Source organism: Fukomys damarensis, unplaced genomic scaffold (assembly GCF_012274545.1).
Source record: "Fukomys damarensis isolate Sample0158 unplaced genomic scaffold, DMR_v1.0_HiC HiC_scaffold_20, whole genome shotgun sequence".
Lineage (NCBI taxonomy): Eukaryota > Metazoa > Chordata > Mammalia > Rodentia > Bathyergidae > Fukomys > Fukomys damarensis.
This window is the reverse complement of record NW_022900932.1, coordinates 6,094,707-6,111,572: the sequence shown is the minus strand read 5'-3', so window position 1 is coordinate 6,111,572 and position 16,866 is coordinate 6,094,707. Positions and strand designations below refer to the sequence as shown.

The 16,866-nt window shown below is 50.3% G+C and overlaps 1 protein-coding gene across 2 annotated transcripts in view; it reads right to left on the bottom strand.

Annotated features, from left to right (window-relative positions):
• Nucleotides 1-5,029: 5,029 nt before the first annotated feature.
• Nucleotides 5,030-16,866, bottom strand: part of Glp1r (glucagon like peptide 1 receptor) — a 37,120-nt gene continuing 25,283 nt past the window's right edge. Inside the window, exons 9-15 of one of the 2 annotated variants that reach the window (XM_010638858.2) lie at nucleotides 15,446-15,506; nucleotides 14,878-14,947; nucleotides 14,680-14,768; nucleotides 14,218-14,356; nucleotides 13,501-13,542; nucleotides 10,318-10,432; nucleotides 5,030-10,128 (exon numbers count right to left, since the gene is read on the bottom strand). In XM_010638858.2, the coding sequence (XP_010637160.1) occupies nucleotides 10,013-10,128; nucleotides 10,318-10,432; nucleotides 13,501-13,542; nucleotides 14,218-14,356; nucleotides 14,680-14,768; nucleotides 14,878-14,947; nucleotides 15,446-15,506 (632 nt within the window). In that variant the 3' untranslated portion in view covers nucleotides 5,030-10,012. Of the gene's footprint in view, nucleotides 10,129-10,189; nucleotides 10,433-13,500; nucleotides 13,543-14,217; nucleotides 14,357-14,679; nucleotides 14,769-14,877; nucleotides 14,948-15,445; nucleotides 15,507-16,866 lie in introns of those variants that run through there. The other variant, XM_010638860.3, reaches the window with a different exon arrangement.

Below are 16,866 nucleotides of genomic sequence, written 5' to 3'. Positions count from 1 at the left end.
TTTTTTGCTTTTTTTTTTTTTTTTTTGTACCGGGGATCGAACTCAGGTCCTTGCGCTTGCAAGGCAGGTGTGGTGCCATTGAGCTAAGTCCTCAACCTTGTATGTGTATTTCTTTTGATAATTTGGAAAGTTTACATTTCTGTTCTGAATTTATATTTTGAACTTTATATTAACTATTCAATCTTTTGTATTTTAGGCAGAATTTGGTAATATCCTATAAATTCATGTAATACGTTTTTATTTCCACTTTCTTGCTACTTCTCACCATCCCTAAATACCCAAATCTTTTTATTTATTGGTTAATTAACTACATCTTTAAGTACACTTACAACTTGTTACTTTATTAATCAGCCTTAAATGGTAAGTTTTTTAGCCTGTGGCCATCAAAGATGATGAAATCAACATAGCTACACTGTCTTGTACCTTCTCTCCCTCTTCCTTTCCTCCTTTTTATTATATTATTACTAATATTTTAAAGTTTTATAACATCTACATTCTGTTCCTTAATCATGTCTCTACTTTTAGTCTTAATCCTATCTGTAATCGATTTTTTCACTTAATGATAAGCCAAATATATTCTCATGTTATTTTTCTACAATATTGATTTTGACAGCTGCATGATGATTCTGAAATAGATGAATGTACCAGAATTTACTTAGTCAGTACTCTTATTATGTAACATTTAAGTTGTATCCAGTTTTCACTAGTATGAATAATGTAAATCAGGATAACCTCTTTGAAATTTGAAACTACATTTTCAGTGCTTGGAAAAGAGCAATTAGAAGCTAATGCCTATTAGAACCATAGTCTCAAACTTCAATGGCCAACTGTCCTGGGGATGCTGTTAAAATGCAGTCTATTCGGTAGACCTGGGTCAGGGTTGAGATTTGGCTTTTCAGACATGCTCCCAGCCAAGGCTGATGCCGCTGGCTTCTGGGCCACATTTTGGGTAGCAACATTTTTTTTTTATTTTTGCAACATCTTTGCATACATTTTACTTAAATGATAAAAGTGTCCGAAGATATAATTGGTAGGAGTTGTTTCATTGTGTCTTACGTCATACCTTAAAATATCATGTTTGCATCAAAGTGACTTGTAGCAAATGATTACTGGTGAATATTAATTTTATAACTTTATTAATAGGGCTGGAAAGTTACCCTTATGTTGCCTGAGGCTGTTGTGGACATAGGCCTGGGGACCTCTCAGATGAGCGCATCCCTCTCATTAGAAAGAAGGCTGAGCGCCCTGGGAACCAGAAATAAAACAGAGATCAGATGGGCTCCCTGGAACACAGATCAATGAAAAGAAGTCTTTGAACCCCAATTTATACAGAATATCTGCCCTGTCAGCCTCTTTGGAATGTCTTTTGTTAGCTGGTGGATTGTTTCGGTTTGGTTTTTGTTGTTGTTGTTGTTTTGAGACAGGGTCTCACTATGTAGTTGAGACTGACCTGGAACTCACTATGTAGCCCGGGCTGGCCTCCAACTCACAACAATCCTCCTGCCTTAGCCTCCGAGTGCTGGGATTACAGGCATGTGCCACCACACCGGGCTTGCTGGTGGATTGTTTAGATAATTTTGTCTTACCTGCCCTAAGCCATCTGGTCTCTGCCTGTCTCTCCCAGTTACATTTGCCTCCTTGATGTTCACCTTAATCAGAGGTTTGGCAAACATTCTGAAAAGGGCCAGATGGTAAGTAGTCTTTATTGATCATTCTGTCTCTGTTATGACTACTCTGCTTTGCTGTGAAGAGCAAAATCAGCCATAGACATATGTAAACAAATTAGTGTACCCATAAAACTTTATAAAATCAAGCAGAGGGCCACAGTTTTCTGATCTCTGTTTTAACACATTAAATAAGCTTCTGCTCTAGATCAGCCATCCTTTTGTTGGGAATTCATTTCCCCTAGATGATCCTCCTCTATCCCATCCACTCTCTCAGAGGTTAATTTTCAGAAATAGCAAATTATAACAATTCCTAAAGAAAAGCATGTGTATCTAAAGGCAAACTACTTTTTAAAATACACATAGTAGTCATTTATAGTGGACAATCTTTAAGGATAAATGGTTTTGTTATGCAGCTTGTTTTAATCATATTCTTTCTAATGACTGAGTTTGGCATTATGAAATGGCCTAGGGTGATATGAAAGGATTTCTTTGTGTCAGATCCTTATCAATGAAAAAATAGTATCTTTGGTTTTTCTGATTTTTGACATGGATTATTCTAGGTGCTGCAGATTACAGAGTTTTCAAAGAACTATTTATGGGACACCCTTCCTGGATTGTGGCACCACCATGCACTTGTCAGCAGGCTTTGTGATTTTGGTCAGTTTCTAGAAGATGGTGTTTTTCTAAAGATCTTATGCAACACGGATGCTACAGAAGTTTCTCTGAATAGCTAAGAAGATTCCAACACAGTAATTTTAAAGTAGAGTGGTTGTTATGCATATCAGTGCATTAACACCTTTCCGTCTGTATGGCTAACTGGAACTTTCCGAACAATGTAATTGGAAGGATGTTGGTTTAGCTTGACCAGAATGAGGCGTCTTAGCTTTGGTGTGTGTCTCTGCCTTTTGGTTCTCAAATCTCTACTTCCAACACAACTCCAGGGTTTGAAAGATGAAATAGCTTGAGGGTGGTTTCATCATCAAGTGGCACCTAACTGGTAGGGTCCACAATTTAGCAGCGTCCACTAAAGGTATCAATTCAATTGCCAAGGGATTTTGAGGGTTCTGAAGCTTTCTGGAGGACAAAAATATGGTAGTGAAACACCTGTCTCTTTCAGCCAAAAACATACATAATGGTTATAGATTGCTGGAAACTGGGCTGTAGCTATTAAATTTGTGTATCATGTCCCAAGTCCTGACTGTGTTTCTAACACCACCTTAGGTCACTGGAATTGAAAACTCTCCTATAAACATCATTTACTGCCTCAAGTTCTTGTTCTTTTACACTAGAGAAAGCTTAAAACACACACACACACACACACACACACACACACACACGTGTACACACACAAAACTGCCTGCCAGTCCTCTCTGGGTGTTACCTCGAGCCCCAAGATAATCTATCTCTTAACGAGGGACTCAGTGTTTGTTTATTCTCAGCTATTGATTTTGTTCCTGTTTGGAGGTTGTGCCACAGATAAATTCTGAGGTCTATTGTCCCTACACCGGGGGGGCCATAGTAATTCATTCTAACATCGGTACCTGGCATCAATGGCGGGAAAATAAAAGTTTTGTTGGATTTACTCTAGGCCATGGGTCTTTTTCTCTTTTTAAAATCACTGTGTTAGTTGAAATGAGCCTTTGTACCAAAGAAAATAATCCATCAGGGTTTGGGATCAGAGAACTCCACAGGGAAAGAGCTCAGATTTATAGAAGTGAATAACTTTGACTGGAGAAGGGACTCCTAACCTAGCACCCTGTCACTTGTCACTTATAATTCTTGTTCTTCTTTCCTCCTCCACAGTTTCCTTCTCTTCTCCTGCAGCTGTTTTTCACATTTAAACAGCCTGCTGTGTTTCCTTCTCACACGTCTGCTCATACGCTGGCCTCTTCATCATCCGTCTTTAGCATTTCTCTGTGTGTGTTGGTGGGAGGATGAGTAGGGAAGAAGAGAGAAAGGGAAAGATGGAAGGTCAGATGGAGAGAGACAGAGAGAGAGATTGAAAGAGCCCGAACTGCATGTGGTCATGGTTTAGGGTTTTGAAAGGACGGAGAAGGGAGAAAGGTTTCCCAGCCCCGGGAACGCCGCTGCCCATGGCATGAGCGGGCTCCTTTTCAAACCCACTGTGGAGCTCACTCGTCCCGTCAGTGGGGTGGCTGCAGCTCTGTGTTGCGTGTCACTCGAGTCAGGGCCAGGAGTTCTCGTGAGTCTCCCTGGCTGGGCCTCAGCAAAGCAGGGCAGCTCATTCCTTGCACCCCCGCCTTTTTTTTTTTTTTTTTTGGTACCAGAGATTGAACTCAGGACCTTGCGCTTGTGAGGCAGGCGCGGCTCCACTGAGCTACATTCCCTGGCCCCTCTATGGCCTTTCTTTGTGCTAACAGGAGCCCTATTAAGACAAAGTACGACTTCAGAAGAAGGGATCACCCTCGTGCTTAATGCACACCTCCCTAGGAATGTCATGGTCCTTACTTGGTTTGGGCAAGCATTTTCCTGGGAGGCAAAGAAGAGAGAGAGAAACCTCTCTTTTGCTCCTCATGGCAGAGGAAGGTCACAGAGTGGTGGGAACATCGGCCAGGAAGTGAATGAAGTCCAAAATCAGAGATTGAACTCAGGACCTTGCGCTTGTGAGGCAGGCGTGGCTCCACTGAGCTACATTCCCTGGCCCCTCTATGGCCTTTCTTTGTGCTAACAGGAACCCTATTAAGACAAAGTACGACTTCAGAAGAAGGGATCGCCCTCGTGCTTAATGCACACCTCCCTGGGAATGTCATGGTCCTTACTTGGTTTGGGCAAGCGTTTTCCTGGGAGGCGAAGAAGAGAGAGAGGAGAAACCTCTATTGTGCTCCTCATGGTAGAGGAAGGTCCCAGAGTGCTGGGAACATCGGCCAGGAAGTGAATGAAGTCCAAAACCAGACTGGGGCAGAGGAGCTGAAGCACAGATGTTCTGTCTGCAGATATCAGGAGTTGGCTAAACTTGCTCCCAGAGTTAGAAGCCTTAGGATTGTAAGAGAGAGTTGCCACAGGTTGCCTCATAGGCAAGGGTGCTTAAAGAGAACTTCTTATAAGTACATTGATGTTTAAACAGAACAAACAGAAACAGTGGAGGAATTAGAGGGGATCTGCAATTCCTCTGCTTTTCTGTAAGAGTGAGTCACCAACCCCAAGAGCAAGCAAGCAGTTATTTAAATTAGAGAAAAGTTTATTTTCCTGAAGACGAAGCTCTAAACAGCAGCTCCCTTCCCATCCTGTGGTTGCTTTGCACACAAGGCTCATGCTTTTATGACTTGTTTTTTTTTTTTAAATAGACTTTGTTTATTTTCCTGAAGACGAAGCTCTAAACAGCAGCTCCCTTCCCATCCTGTGGTTGCTTTGCATACAAGGCTCATGCTTTTATGACTTGTTTTTTTTTTTTTTTAAATAGACTGAAGAGTTCATTTAGACAGGGGAGATCAAGTGAATGAGTGGAATTAGAATACACACCCCTTTGGCCATCGGTCGTTGTTTAAGCCGCTCGACCACCCGACTTCTCTAATGAAATGACATCGCAGCCCCCTCATAAAGGCTGCAGCTGGTAAATTAGTACTCGGTGAGTGCTCTGAAGATGAGGATCGCGACGTGAATAAGGAGCAAGGGCTTTCTCCTCCGCGGGCTGGAGTTGGCGTCTTTTGCTTTTCCTCTGCGTTGAGTCACCTGGGTTGACATTGCAGACAACCTCCTCTCCCAAAGGAAGAGCAAGAGAGGCACAGTGGTGACAGGCTTTTTATTTGACTTACAAGGCAAATTAGGAAAGAGCCTGCATCCATTCACATCCATACAAATAATTATACACCACGCACATTCGCTACCTTCAGATGCAGGCCATATTTTACAGAATTTATACATGAAGAAATCACATGAAATGATCTTGTTTAAACATTCATGAAGAGGAAACATCCCCCGTGAGCACTAAAGGTAGAAATTTAGCTTCGTCCCTCGTGCGAGCTTAGCTCACCTCTCTCTAGGTGCATTTATTTTAAAAGGCAGACCTGCATCGAATCCCTCCAAACCAACGAGTTCTTGAATTTCATCTGCTTTGAGGATGCAATGGTTTTTCTGACAGGGAGGGCCTTAGAATACCTACTGGTCTGAAAGCAAAACACGAACCATTGGGCGAGATCTAGCCCTCTCTGTCGGGGGTGCGTTTTACCTTTTGCTTATTGGTCCCAGTGACTTTGGGGCACAGAACGCAAGAACTGAAGTTGCTGTCTGATCCAGGGAATGGAAGCGCTCTCTTCACCATGTCGTCATTTATAGTTTTTCTTCTCCCGGATCACTTTGACACAGTGATAAGTCATGCTAGCTTGTCTGGGTTGATGGTGTGACAGGTCCCCCAGAAAGGCTGCGTCTCCTCTGTGTAAGTCAAGATGCGGGCCACTGGCTGCAGTGCTCCTCCCCGTGCCACGGTGTAGAACGTGGTACATCATTTTCAGCCCTGCAGCTCCTCGCTCTCAGCTGCACCCCTAAATTGGTCACAGCTGAAAGAATGGCATTCTCAGTTATGGCCAGCAGGGTCACCTCTTCCTGAGGCAGCAGGCGTGGGAGGAGGGTTGGAGCAATGCTGGATGCATGGGGGGGGCACAGCCACACTGCTAGGTAAGGGCCTGGAAATCAGCTGTTGAGACGGCCGAAGAGGAAAAGAGGGACCTCTTCCCTCTGAGATTCAGATGGATGAAGGAGAACTGGGGAGTTACTGGAAAACAATGATCTTATCTGCTTCCTGCCCATCTGTATCCCCTGAGAGAGCAGAAATTATACATACTGTAGACACATGTGGCATTAAGTAAAGCCTTTGAAACGATACTGCTCAACAAGGCTTCCTGACGCGGCCCTTCGTGGGGCCAGGGAGCCCATCCGGGTCAGCTGGAAGCCGTGCAGGCGTGGGTGTCTGCAGAAGTCCCTTCCACGGGGCCACTTTCTAACCCACGGGGAACTCACTCTGGCCACAAAAGGGAAACACAGAACAAATGACACACAAAAAGAGTTGATGCTAATTTAGTTCCTGCTGAACATTTAGCGTGTCATTTACATAGCTGTATGAGCAGAGTAAGCCTACATATTTTGAGGATTTTTATAGTTTGCCTTGTAGGAGCCAAAAGCAGGGTCAGCACTGTAGATTGGAATCAATTCAGCAGAGGGAAAATAAACCTTTGGAGCATATTTTGTCTTCCCCGAGCACGTAGCAGGCATTAGCAATAATGTGAGCCCTGTCTGCGCATGGAGAGAAAGCATATACCACTCCAACGCCCAGCTGTTCTCACCCGGGATGTGCAACCCCAGGACCTTCACGGTGGGGGCGACAATTCTGGACTCATCCCAACTTTACGCTGCTACGCACAGCACAAACACGCGCACATGCGCAGTGCTCCTCCGGTAGAAGAAAGAACCAGAAAGGGGTCAGGGAGAGGGGGTCTCCTACCCGTGAGCTGCTGAAACACGGTCAGCACTGATGAGGGTGACTGAGCCTTTCAGGGCGGGGATGCGAACTCTCTCGCCATCTCTGCTGGTCCCGCAGTTGCCCAGTTTGCAGGGAGTGCAGCAGTCGAGAGGGGAGGGGTGGGGGAGGGTCAAGACCTTCTCGCAGATTTTCTTTAGTGCACGCTCTGCGGTTGTCAGTATAATTTTCCCCAAAACAAAAACCACAGATACATCTGTGCTGTTCCTATGAATATGTGATTTCTGATGCATCTAATTTCTTAAGGCAAGGATGGGTGAAATACTGGAGTAGAATGTGTAGGCTCATCCCTTCCTCCTCTAACCAGTGTAAACGACCAAGGGGATGGCACTGTTTCCTCTTCAGGAGAAATTCTAGACAACGCTACTGACTTCCACTGAGAATACGTCAGATGCCCATTTAAACTCACTTGTCCTTCCAACACGGCTCACTGAACCAAGAGGCTAGCACTGTGGCCTTGGGCAAGTCACCTCTGTAAGCTTCACTTTTGCTTTGGTAGATCAGGCCAAGAAGGACCACCAAGGTCTTTTCTGCCCCGAGTCTCTCAGAACTCCATCGATTAATCATCATTATTCATTGTGAGGTGACCAGAGGTGCTCAACATCATGCCTTCAATCCAGAAAATTGTTGGGGAAAAAAAAAGAGAAGGGAACTGTGCAGTGTGATGTGTGCAGCTCTCTGATTTAGTGGCTAAAAGACTGCAGAGGCCAGGGGTTGGTGGCAGGTTTTGAGCCCCTACCGAGGTCACAGGCGCTGGCCAGAGTGCTGAAGCCGGCCAGCATTCTCAACAGTTATCAGACCTTGCTGGTTTCACAGTTTAAACAAAGCCAGTGCCTACACCCTACTGGCCAACAATCTTACCCCCGGGACAGATGCAGGCGAGAGAGTTCCGAGCAAGTTCCAGGCTTAGACTTAGAGCACAAGGCATGTAAACAGCCAGCGGAATTTCAAAGTACATCGTATTCGATACTTCCCAGACCTGTTGGAGCTATATTTAGTGTAGGCAAGTTTGGGAATAGCTCAGAGGCAGTGTGGAGCCATTCAAATGAATATTAATAGCATGAGGGCTTGGAGCAAGGAAAAGATTTCTTCGGTTTTGCTATCTGTGAAGAAAAGACTTTGCTGGGCTTAAAAGTCTTGGGGTGTAGAGGTGTGAGGAACTTCCTGAAATCAGGGCCAACAGTTCCAGTTGGGAAGAGAACTTCATTCCCAGCTCAGATCCAACTGTCTGAGCTTTCCAGATGCCCAATTAAGACTTTCTTTCCCACAGCCTCTCCCCTCAACAAATGTATCGCAGGCAGATTATATCAGTCTTTTTCTTTGCTCTGCGTAACGTATTAATGATTTTCCAGATTATCTAAAACCAAAATCCTTGCACCAGAGCCACATGCCCCATCAACCAGTGCTTCTAGAGAGAAAGCAAGTGAGAAGTACCAAGGAGGAGAAGCCCCCGGCGCCCTGCCCCATCGTCTCAGTCCAGGAGGCAGTCTGTCTGCACAGTTCCCATCTTTCTAGCCTGCGGTCCCACTTTCCCACTAACACAGACACAACACTTCACTGAAGCTTGAGTATAAGACATTTTCTGCTTGGCGTGTTTTATGTTCAATTATTTCCCGTGCGTCATTCACCTTTCACGGGGGCACAGGAGAATGTGTCCGGTGTAAGCTTTGGGGAGGGTCTCCCACCACGTTGACCCACAGGGGGCTCCACCCTCTCCCGCTGCCCTTGCAGACCTTCGCTCCCACTCTGGAGGCTTCCATGGCTCCCATGCTCTCATCTCCTGCCTCCTCGGGATGGCTGTTCTCCTTTGTCCGGTCTCTGCAGTGCCGCTAGGAGTCTGCTTTCTCGCCACGGCCAGGGGCAGGCTTGATAGATTTTTTTTCCCCATCCAGCCTTTCTGTTGCTCTTTATTTATGAGATGAGGCTGGAGGCTGGCCAGGCAAACATGAATTATTAGCTCAAAATGTGGGTGGGTCAAATTCAGTATGACCCCACTTCCCCTAAATATGATCACGACCACCATGCTTTAGTTCTTGTTCCCATCAGGTAGGAGAAATCAGAGTTACACATTTGCACATACAGACTATTCACAGCGATAAAGAAAAGTGAATAAAATACAGACAAGCTCCCAAGAGCAGGGATTTCAAAGGCAGGGAGCCTGCCACCATGGTAATGATGGGGACTGTGGGTTTCCCCTGGAGTCTCTTCCTAGTCACATCCCCTAAATTTAGGGGGTGCACCCAACTTCCACTCAAGATAAAGACTGGCTGCAGACAGACTGCATTTCCATAGTGGATCTCTTGGCCCTCTGGATTCCCAGCAGTGGCAGGTCACAGGGACATTCTTTAAGCGTCACTAGATGAACCCTTGAGCATCTTCGTGAGGGCGGAATTGGGCTGGGCTCCTTGGCAGTGGGCCTGGCTCCTCAGGGAGGGCAGAGGCAGGCACCAGAGCAACTCAGAACCCTGGGAGAAGTGGGTACCAGCAAAGGAAACCCTCAGGCACTTCCTCAACACCACTCTTAGCCATTTCCAGAAAACGGCCGAGGCTGGTGGCTCGAACAACGCCCTTGAGGGGAACCAGGTGAGATGAAGGGGCAGAGCAGGGAAACAAGCAGCCCAGATGCACACAGAGCTCCCCTGAGCTTGGGGATCCCAACTGGACACAAGCAGAGTGGCTCACATAGCAAGCTCCGTGTTCGGCTGAGGTTACATCGGCCTCTCAGTTCCTCCTCCTCCCGCGAGCCCCCATCCCACTAACAAGCCATTGACCTCACGTTGGAGTCCGGGGCTGATGTGCTGCTCTGTCTGAGGGAACCCCAAGGGCCTTGTGGCTTAACAGGAAGAACTCCTCCTCATTTTAGCAGCAATCGTTTTTCCTCTCCCCTTGCCACAGTGATCAAATTAGCAGGCTGCTTCTCCTCCGAGAAAATGTGTCCCTGGTCCCGAGAGGCACTGCCCATCTGCCTGTCTGATAGGTTTGGGGAGGGAAAGCGGGGATGAATGTACACACGTGTCCCTTCCTTCCCCTGGCCCTGGGCGCTCTCTCCCCCCTGGGACAGCCACCGGCCGGCGGCAAGGACCACAGGAAGGGCAGTGCTGGGGTCTCAGCTGCAGGAGGCCTGGCAGGTGGCAGCATACACACTGCTGCCCACTGTACCCCCACTGCTCAGGCTGCTGGTCGGGCACTTGAGGGGCTTCATGCTGCTGTCTCTCTGGATGTGCAAATGCTCCAGCCGCCAGCGCTCCCAGCTCTTCCGAAACTCCATCTGGACCTTCCGTGGGAGAAGGAGGGAAACAAAAGCCATCGTGCAAACCAACTGCCCACAAAATGGCCCCATTATTACATTAGTGTGGAAGGGAAAACATCCACTGCATTATATTAAGAGACACAAGTCAAGGCCTTTGGGCACCTAAATTAATATCCCAATAAAATTGTTTATTGTTGTCTCCTATTTTCTGCCTCTCCTCAGGAGAGAGATGGGTTTGATGACCTAATTGGTCCTTTCCATCTCTAAAGTCTGTGATTCCGCTAAGTACCTTTTACAATCCATCACAGCATTATTTAACAGAAGAGAAAGAGAGCGAGGGAGAGACGCAGGGCGACAGGAGACGGGAGAGGAGGGAACTGACATTAGAACGCGCTGATTGCAGCTTGGCCAACTGAAGGGGACCGCGCACCCCTATCCTTCCTGGTGCCTGCTGCAGACCATATAAACTCCCCGGGGGGAAGGACTGAGGGAGCTAGAGGGCTGGGGCAAGTGTGCGCTGGGCATCTCCGAGGTCCAGTCCTGCTCAAGGCAGCGAGGTGCATGGAGATGCAGCCAGCCCCATGGAGCTCAGCACCCAGAGTCCCCTCTGGGCCGCTCCTGGCTCCCTCAGAAGAAGCCTTTGCCAGAGAGCTGCACTCTGGGCAGAAAGATACAAAGGCATCATGGCAGCCCCTCGAGGCCTGTGGCTATGCCGTGGCCCCGGGCATGGCCTATGACTGTGGTTCCCAGAGAGGAGTCTCGGCTGCTCTTCTGGATGTGAGTCCCATAAACTTGCCTTCTGGAGCCCCTCTGCTGTCCTTTGGTGACCTTGCCCACAACTTCCCCACATAGGAGCATCTGAGGCCCAGGTTCCTCTAAGCCCAAGCCACCAGGAGGGCCGGCTGCCAGCAGCTGTGGACGAGGGGCTCTCTGCTAATCCCCCCACCAGCCCCTGTGCAAACAACCCTTCTCTCCTCCTCCTTCGTCATCCGTCTAGCTAAGCCCAGTGAGACGCCTGGTGTGGCCGCATGCCATCCCTTAAAAGAACTTCTTCTGTGCTGAGCACAGCTGAGATCGCCCAGAGCCAGCCTGCCAGGACGGCCTGGTATCCCAGGCTGCGCCGTGGAGCCTGGGCCTGGGGGCAGGGAGGAGGGAGGCAGAGCAGGCTCTGTCTATGGTGCCCTGCTCTGTGCCAGCAGCCTGTGCCAACAGCTGGGACGGGGGCACCTGAGATCGACAGTGGCTTCCTTTGCGCAGCTGCAGGGAGGCCAGTGGTGTCCTGTAGCCTTCCGCTGGAGGGAGGGTACACCTATAGGTGCCACTTCAGAGACTGCAGTGGCCATGGGGACCCCAGCAGGGTGTGAAGTGCTGGGTACCATTTTCCTTTCTGCCCCAGCTCCCTCAGCACTTTTTGTGAACCTCCGAGGTGGCCCCCACAATCCTGATTGTCCTTAAGGGCCATCTATGTGCCCAGCATCGCTCATAGACTGTCCTAGTCACTGTCCTCATCAAGCATCACTCCCTGCCTAAAGGGGAAGAAGAGAGGTGCAGAGGGTTTAGGTGTCTCCCTGCACCCCAGGCAGGACTGGAGCCTGGATCCACTTCACTCCATTGCCTCCTGTCTAGAGCAGCCTTGGGGTCCTGCTTGTCCTTGGCTGCGTCTACTCCCTGCTCTTCAGACAGCAAGAACCTCAAGGGCCAGGACCACATCTCCCTCATCTCCACATCCCTGCACGTACACGAGGCCCAGCATCCAGCAGGTGCTCACTATGTGTGTTTTAAATGAATAAATACACGGGCATCTAACATCAAGTCTGCTCCTCAGCTAAGCGAATGAAATAACAAAGACCACAGCCAGCTCCTGGAGACCTGGCCCAGTCCCCTCTCCTGCAACGCCTGGTTTTTCCTCCTCCCTGCCCTCTGCACTGTGCAGTCCAGCAGACTTGTCCGAGCACCCTGTCTGGCCAGTGCCATGCCGGCCCTGGGCTGGGTGAATTAAAGCTCATTCGGCCCCATTTACACTTGGGGAGAAGAAGCAAGAGAGGCAAAGTGACCTCCCCGGGTCACACAGCATGGGAGACCAGAATTCCATCCGGCTCTCAGACACAAGCTGCAGCCAAACCACTTCTAGGCCATGTCCGTCCCTTTCCTGTCCCTACTCCCGGCCACCAGCAGCCAATGCAGACCTTAACAGCAACAGGCCACGATGCTCAGGCCGTCTTTTCTCCTCAGGTCACAAGTAGCTGGCATTACCATGGCAACCCTGGAGAACAGCTCTGTGGACAGAGGCTTCAGCCCAGCCTTGTGTGTCTTTGGTGGCCCAGGGAAAGGGACACCTCTGTCCCTGTGCTTGGGAGGTCTCTGGGGTGTGTTTAAAGGAATGGGACAGTGGAGTGACAGGAGGCAGGCTCTCCAGGCCTCTCAGTGGGGTCTCCTGAGCCTCGCAGCAAGAGCCTGGGAGATACTGAGGGCTGAGACTAGTGGGGTGTGTAGCCAGGCAGGCCAGAAAGGTGCAACTCAGGGAATTTGGGGCCAAATTCTTTGCCAAGAACAGAGCAGAGAAGTGTGGCCTTCCTTCCCTCCTAACAAAGGTGGGTCGGCTGTGGATGGTAGGTAGGAGGGAGGTGGTTGGGCTTTAAGGGACAGAATCAGGAGAAGTGGCTAAGCCAGGAGCCGTGGTGGTAGGGACGCTGAGCTCCTGTGCATGCAGTAGGACTGGGTGAGTGTGTCACTATGGCATTAGGGACAGAGGAAAGGAAAGTGGGACACTGCACTCGGGTTGAGAAGGTGACAAGGTGGACCCTCTAAACTGAGGCCGGGTCTTCCCTAAGCTCTAATACCATTGTGCTATGCCTGCACGTCTGCATGTCGTATGTATGGAGAGAGACAGAGAGAGACAGAGAGAGAGAGAGAAAGAGAGAGAGAGAGGGAGCAGGCACACAGGACCTTCACAGAGTGGCCCTGGGTATATTCAAGCAAGAGGCCGCCTCCACTCCAGTGCCTCAGTGGGGTGAGCAGCAGCATCCCCAGGGCACAGCTCCATCCCAGCACGTAGCCCAGCAGTGGCCCCAGCACCCCGCCTCATGCCTTACCTCATTGTTGACAAAGCAGTACAGGATGGCCACCATCAGCCCCTGGAAGCGAGAGGCGGGTGAGCAGAGAAAAGTGCCCCTCGTCCACCGGCCAGCCCAGGCAGATCTGGGGACCGGCAGGGGCTCCTTCCCATTTCTTTTCCGGAGGAACAAGGAGCCCCCTGTTCAGATGCTGCAAAAGCCCTACAGACACCTGTTCAGGGGAGGCTGGGTCCTGCGGCACTGCCCCCACCCTGCCCATTTGTTCACTCTGGCTCCAGTGCTCCCGACCCATGTTCCGTGTGATGTGTCTACTTGCACGGGACGCACACACATAGGCCCACATGCTTGTACACAGCCCACGACACTCTCAAGGGGCTGGGGCCGATTTCCTACGTCTTCACACCCCTGCTTTGGAAGCTTATGACTCTGCAAACCTTGTTTTTACACCTCTGCACCTCACTTTCCTCCTCTGTGCAGTGGGGTGATGCCGGGATTTCCTGGCCTCTGTGACGACTGAAAGCGCTGTGTGTCTGAAGCACCGGGCACAGTGCCTACCATGCAGTAGGCCGCATCTGTGAGGCCCGGCTGAGTCCCCAGGGCACATCCCGGGACAGCTGGGGATCCCAGCTCGGGCTCTGCTCCACCCTGACTTTGGCCAGGGTCACTGCCTCAGGCTGCAACCCGCCCACTTCTCCCATCTGCACTTCCCAAGCAGACGCCCCCAGCCATGGTCACCTGGAAGGAGGTGAAGGAGAGCTCTGTGAACAGCTTGATGAAGCGCAGGGTTCCCCGGGCGTGTTCGTCCATCACGAAGGCAAAGATGACCTCGTGGGTCCCCAGCAAGGGGATGAGTGTCAGGGTAGACTTGGCCAATCTGGAAGGCAGGCAAAACTTTCAGGGTCATTCTGGACCACATGCTGGACCCCTCTTCCTCCTTCCAGGACCTGGCCCCTGGGTCACGGACACCCTACCACTCCAAATACCCTTGGATAGGCTCCCTGGAGGGCAGGAAAGAGGTCAAGACCTCCCAGAAGCTCAGGGGCTACCCAAGGTCAGGGTGAGGGAAAGATGTGAGTCCTAAGCCAGGCCTGGGCAGGGGTGGGGGGTCCCATTTGGGCTCCAAATTATGCACCCCAGGGTCTCTCTGGGCAGGAAGGAAGGTCTGAGGGCCCCAGCAGGGCCAACTGGTGAGGTCACCTGCACTTGATATCCGTCTTGCACATGAGATTGGCTTTCAGTTTGGACACCACGATGCAGATGACCCGGATGAAGATGAGGAAGTTCACCTGCAGAGCACAGGGGTGGGTGGCTGGGGACCTTCATCCACTCCCGTCCTTTCCCTAGCCCCAGCCTGGTGTACCCCAACTCCTACCGCACCCTCGCACCATCACTCACCCCAATGGCAAATAGAATGGGCAGCCGGATGATGAGCCAGTAGTTCATGTTTGAGTTCCGGGTCCAGCATCTGGGGAGGGACAGAGACGCCATGTAGACGGGTGGACTTGAAGAGCCCAGCTCCTGGGGCAGGCGTGGGGGCCTGCAGATACACTGGCCATGCAGAATGCCATGCACACAGCCATGGAGCTACCCAACAACCAGAACCACACAGAGCCCTACAGGTAATGCACACACTTGCACAAGAGCTCCCAAACACGTGGTCACACAGAGAGAGCTACATACAGTCCCCAGTTGGCCCTCCATGCTCTATGAACACAGTCATGTGTATATCTAGCATCATACATAAAACAACAGAGACATCTCCGTCACCAAAATTACAGAAAAGCCAAGACCCAGCACCATGAGCCACCATCCCAGCCTGGGGTCCTGAATTCACACATTAAGTTCCTAGTCCCTTGGTCTATCCCCGCCAAAGGTGGAGCCCCCCTGCCCCAGGGTCCAAGAATCCCATGGACTTTAAGGATGGTGACCTCAGCAATACGCCCCCTTGGAGCAGGATACTCACCCCTCATCCTCATAGAGGTACTTGACAATGCCCCAGGGGATGACAAACAGCAGGGGAACACCTGGGAGAAGAGAGGGAAAGGCAGAGGGGAGAGGGGCTGGCAGGACAGAAACCCCATGTGTGTGCCCAGGGCCCTCACACCTCCAGCCTCTCTCCTTGCCTGGCACCAAACTCCGTTTCTAGGCAGGTCTGGCTGCACTAGAGATGGGAGGTGGCATGAACCCCACGCCAATGCCCAGACTCTTCCTTAGAAAGTGGTCCTCTTAGGACAGGCACACTGTTGGAACTGCTCCCCAGTGCAGACATCCAGGAGCAGAGGGTCAAGGCCGCACATGGCAGAGGGTACGCTGGACAGGTTGGGGGCAGAGGAACCCATGCCCAGGCCCTCCCCTGCAGCCACACGTCCATCTCAGCTAACTCCCTCTGCAACCAAACCCTTCAGGTATTGTCCCCCAGCCCACGCCCCGCTGCCAGCTGGGGAGGAAGCCTGGGTAAGACATGAGAGCCCTCTCCTTGACACCGGCAGAATGATTAACCAACCACAGTGATCTACAAGCTTTTTTCCCTGGCTGCACGCCGTGGCTTAGATAAGCGTCCCACAGTGTGTTCAAGTCCTGGTCCCCAGAAGGTGTTAGGGGGAGATGGTGGCACTTTAAGGAGGTGGGGCCTTGTGGGAGGGCCATAGGTCACTCGGGACCTGTCTCTAAACAGGATTTTGGGACCCCTCACCAGTCCAGTCTCCCTCTTGCTTCCTGGCCATAAGAAGTTGAGCAGTTGGCTTACCTGGCCATTTCAATCTGTTACCCCAAGACACCCAAAGCAATGAGTCCGACTGACCCTGCACGGGAACTCCAGAGCTGAGCTAAATAACCCTTTTCCTTTCTAAGGTAACTGTCTCAGGTATTTCGTTATAGTAATATGAAGGCAACCAACTCCCTGGGGCAGACAGCTACTTTGATCCCCGTGTGACGGTATTCATGGCTCTGTGGTCCACAGTGCACCAGGATGGGCCTGTGTTTCCAATCACCTATGGTGGAAGTAATGGCGATGGTCACTTCCGGGATCGGGTTATAAAAGACAGTAGCTTGTCCTGGTTTTCCCCATCTGCACTCAGCATTTGCTTCGGGGAACCCAGTCGTCACGCCATGGGGTCACTGGAATGGCTTCTGCAGAAAGGAATGGAGGCCCCTGCCAAGGCCTGGTGGGGGAACTTGGGGATGCTTCTCCATCCCCAACCTGGCCAATATCTTCACTGATTTAAATTACGGTTCCTGAGCCAGGGTACCCAGCTATGCTGCACCCTAATTCCTGAACATAAAATTGTGAGATGATAATCATCTGCTGTTTCGGACAGCTGTGTTTTGGAGTCAGTTGTTACGTAGCAACAGAAACCTAATGCAATTGCTCTCCAGTTCCTGGAG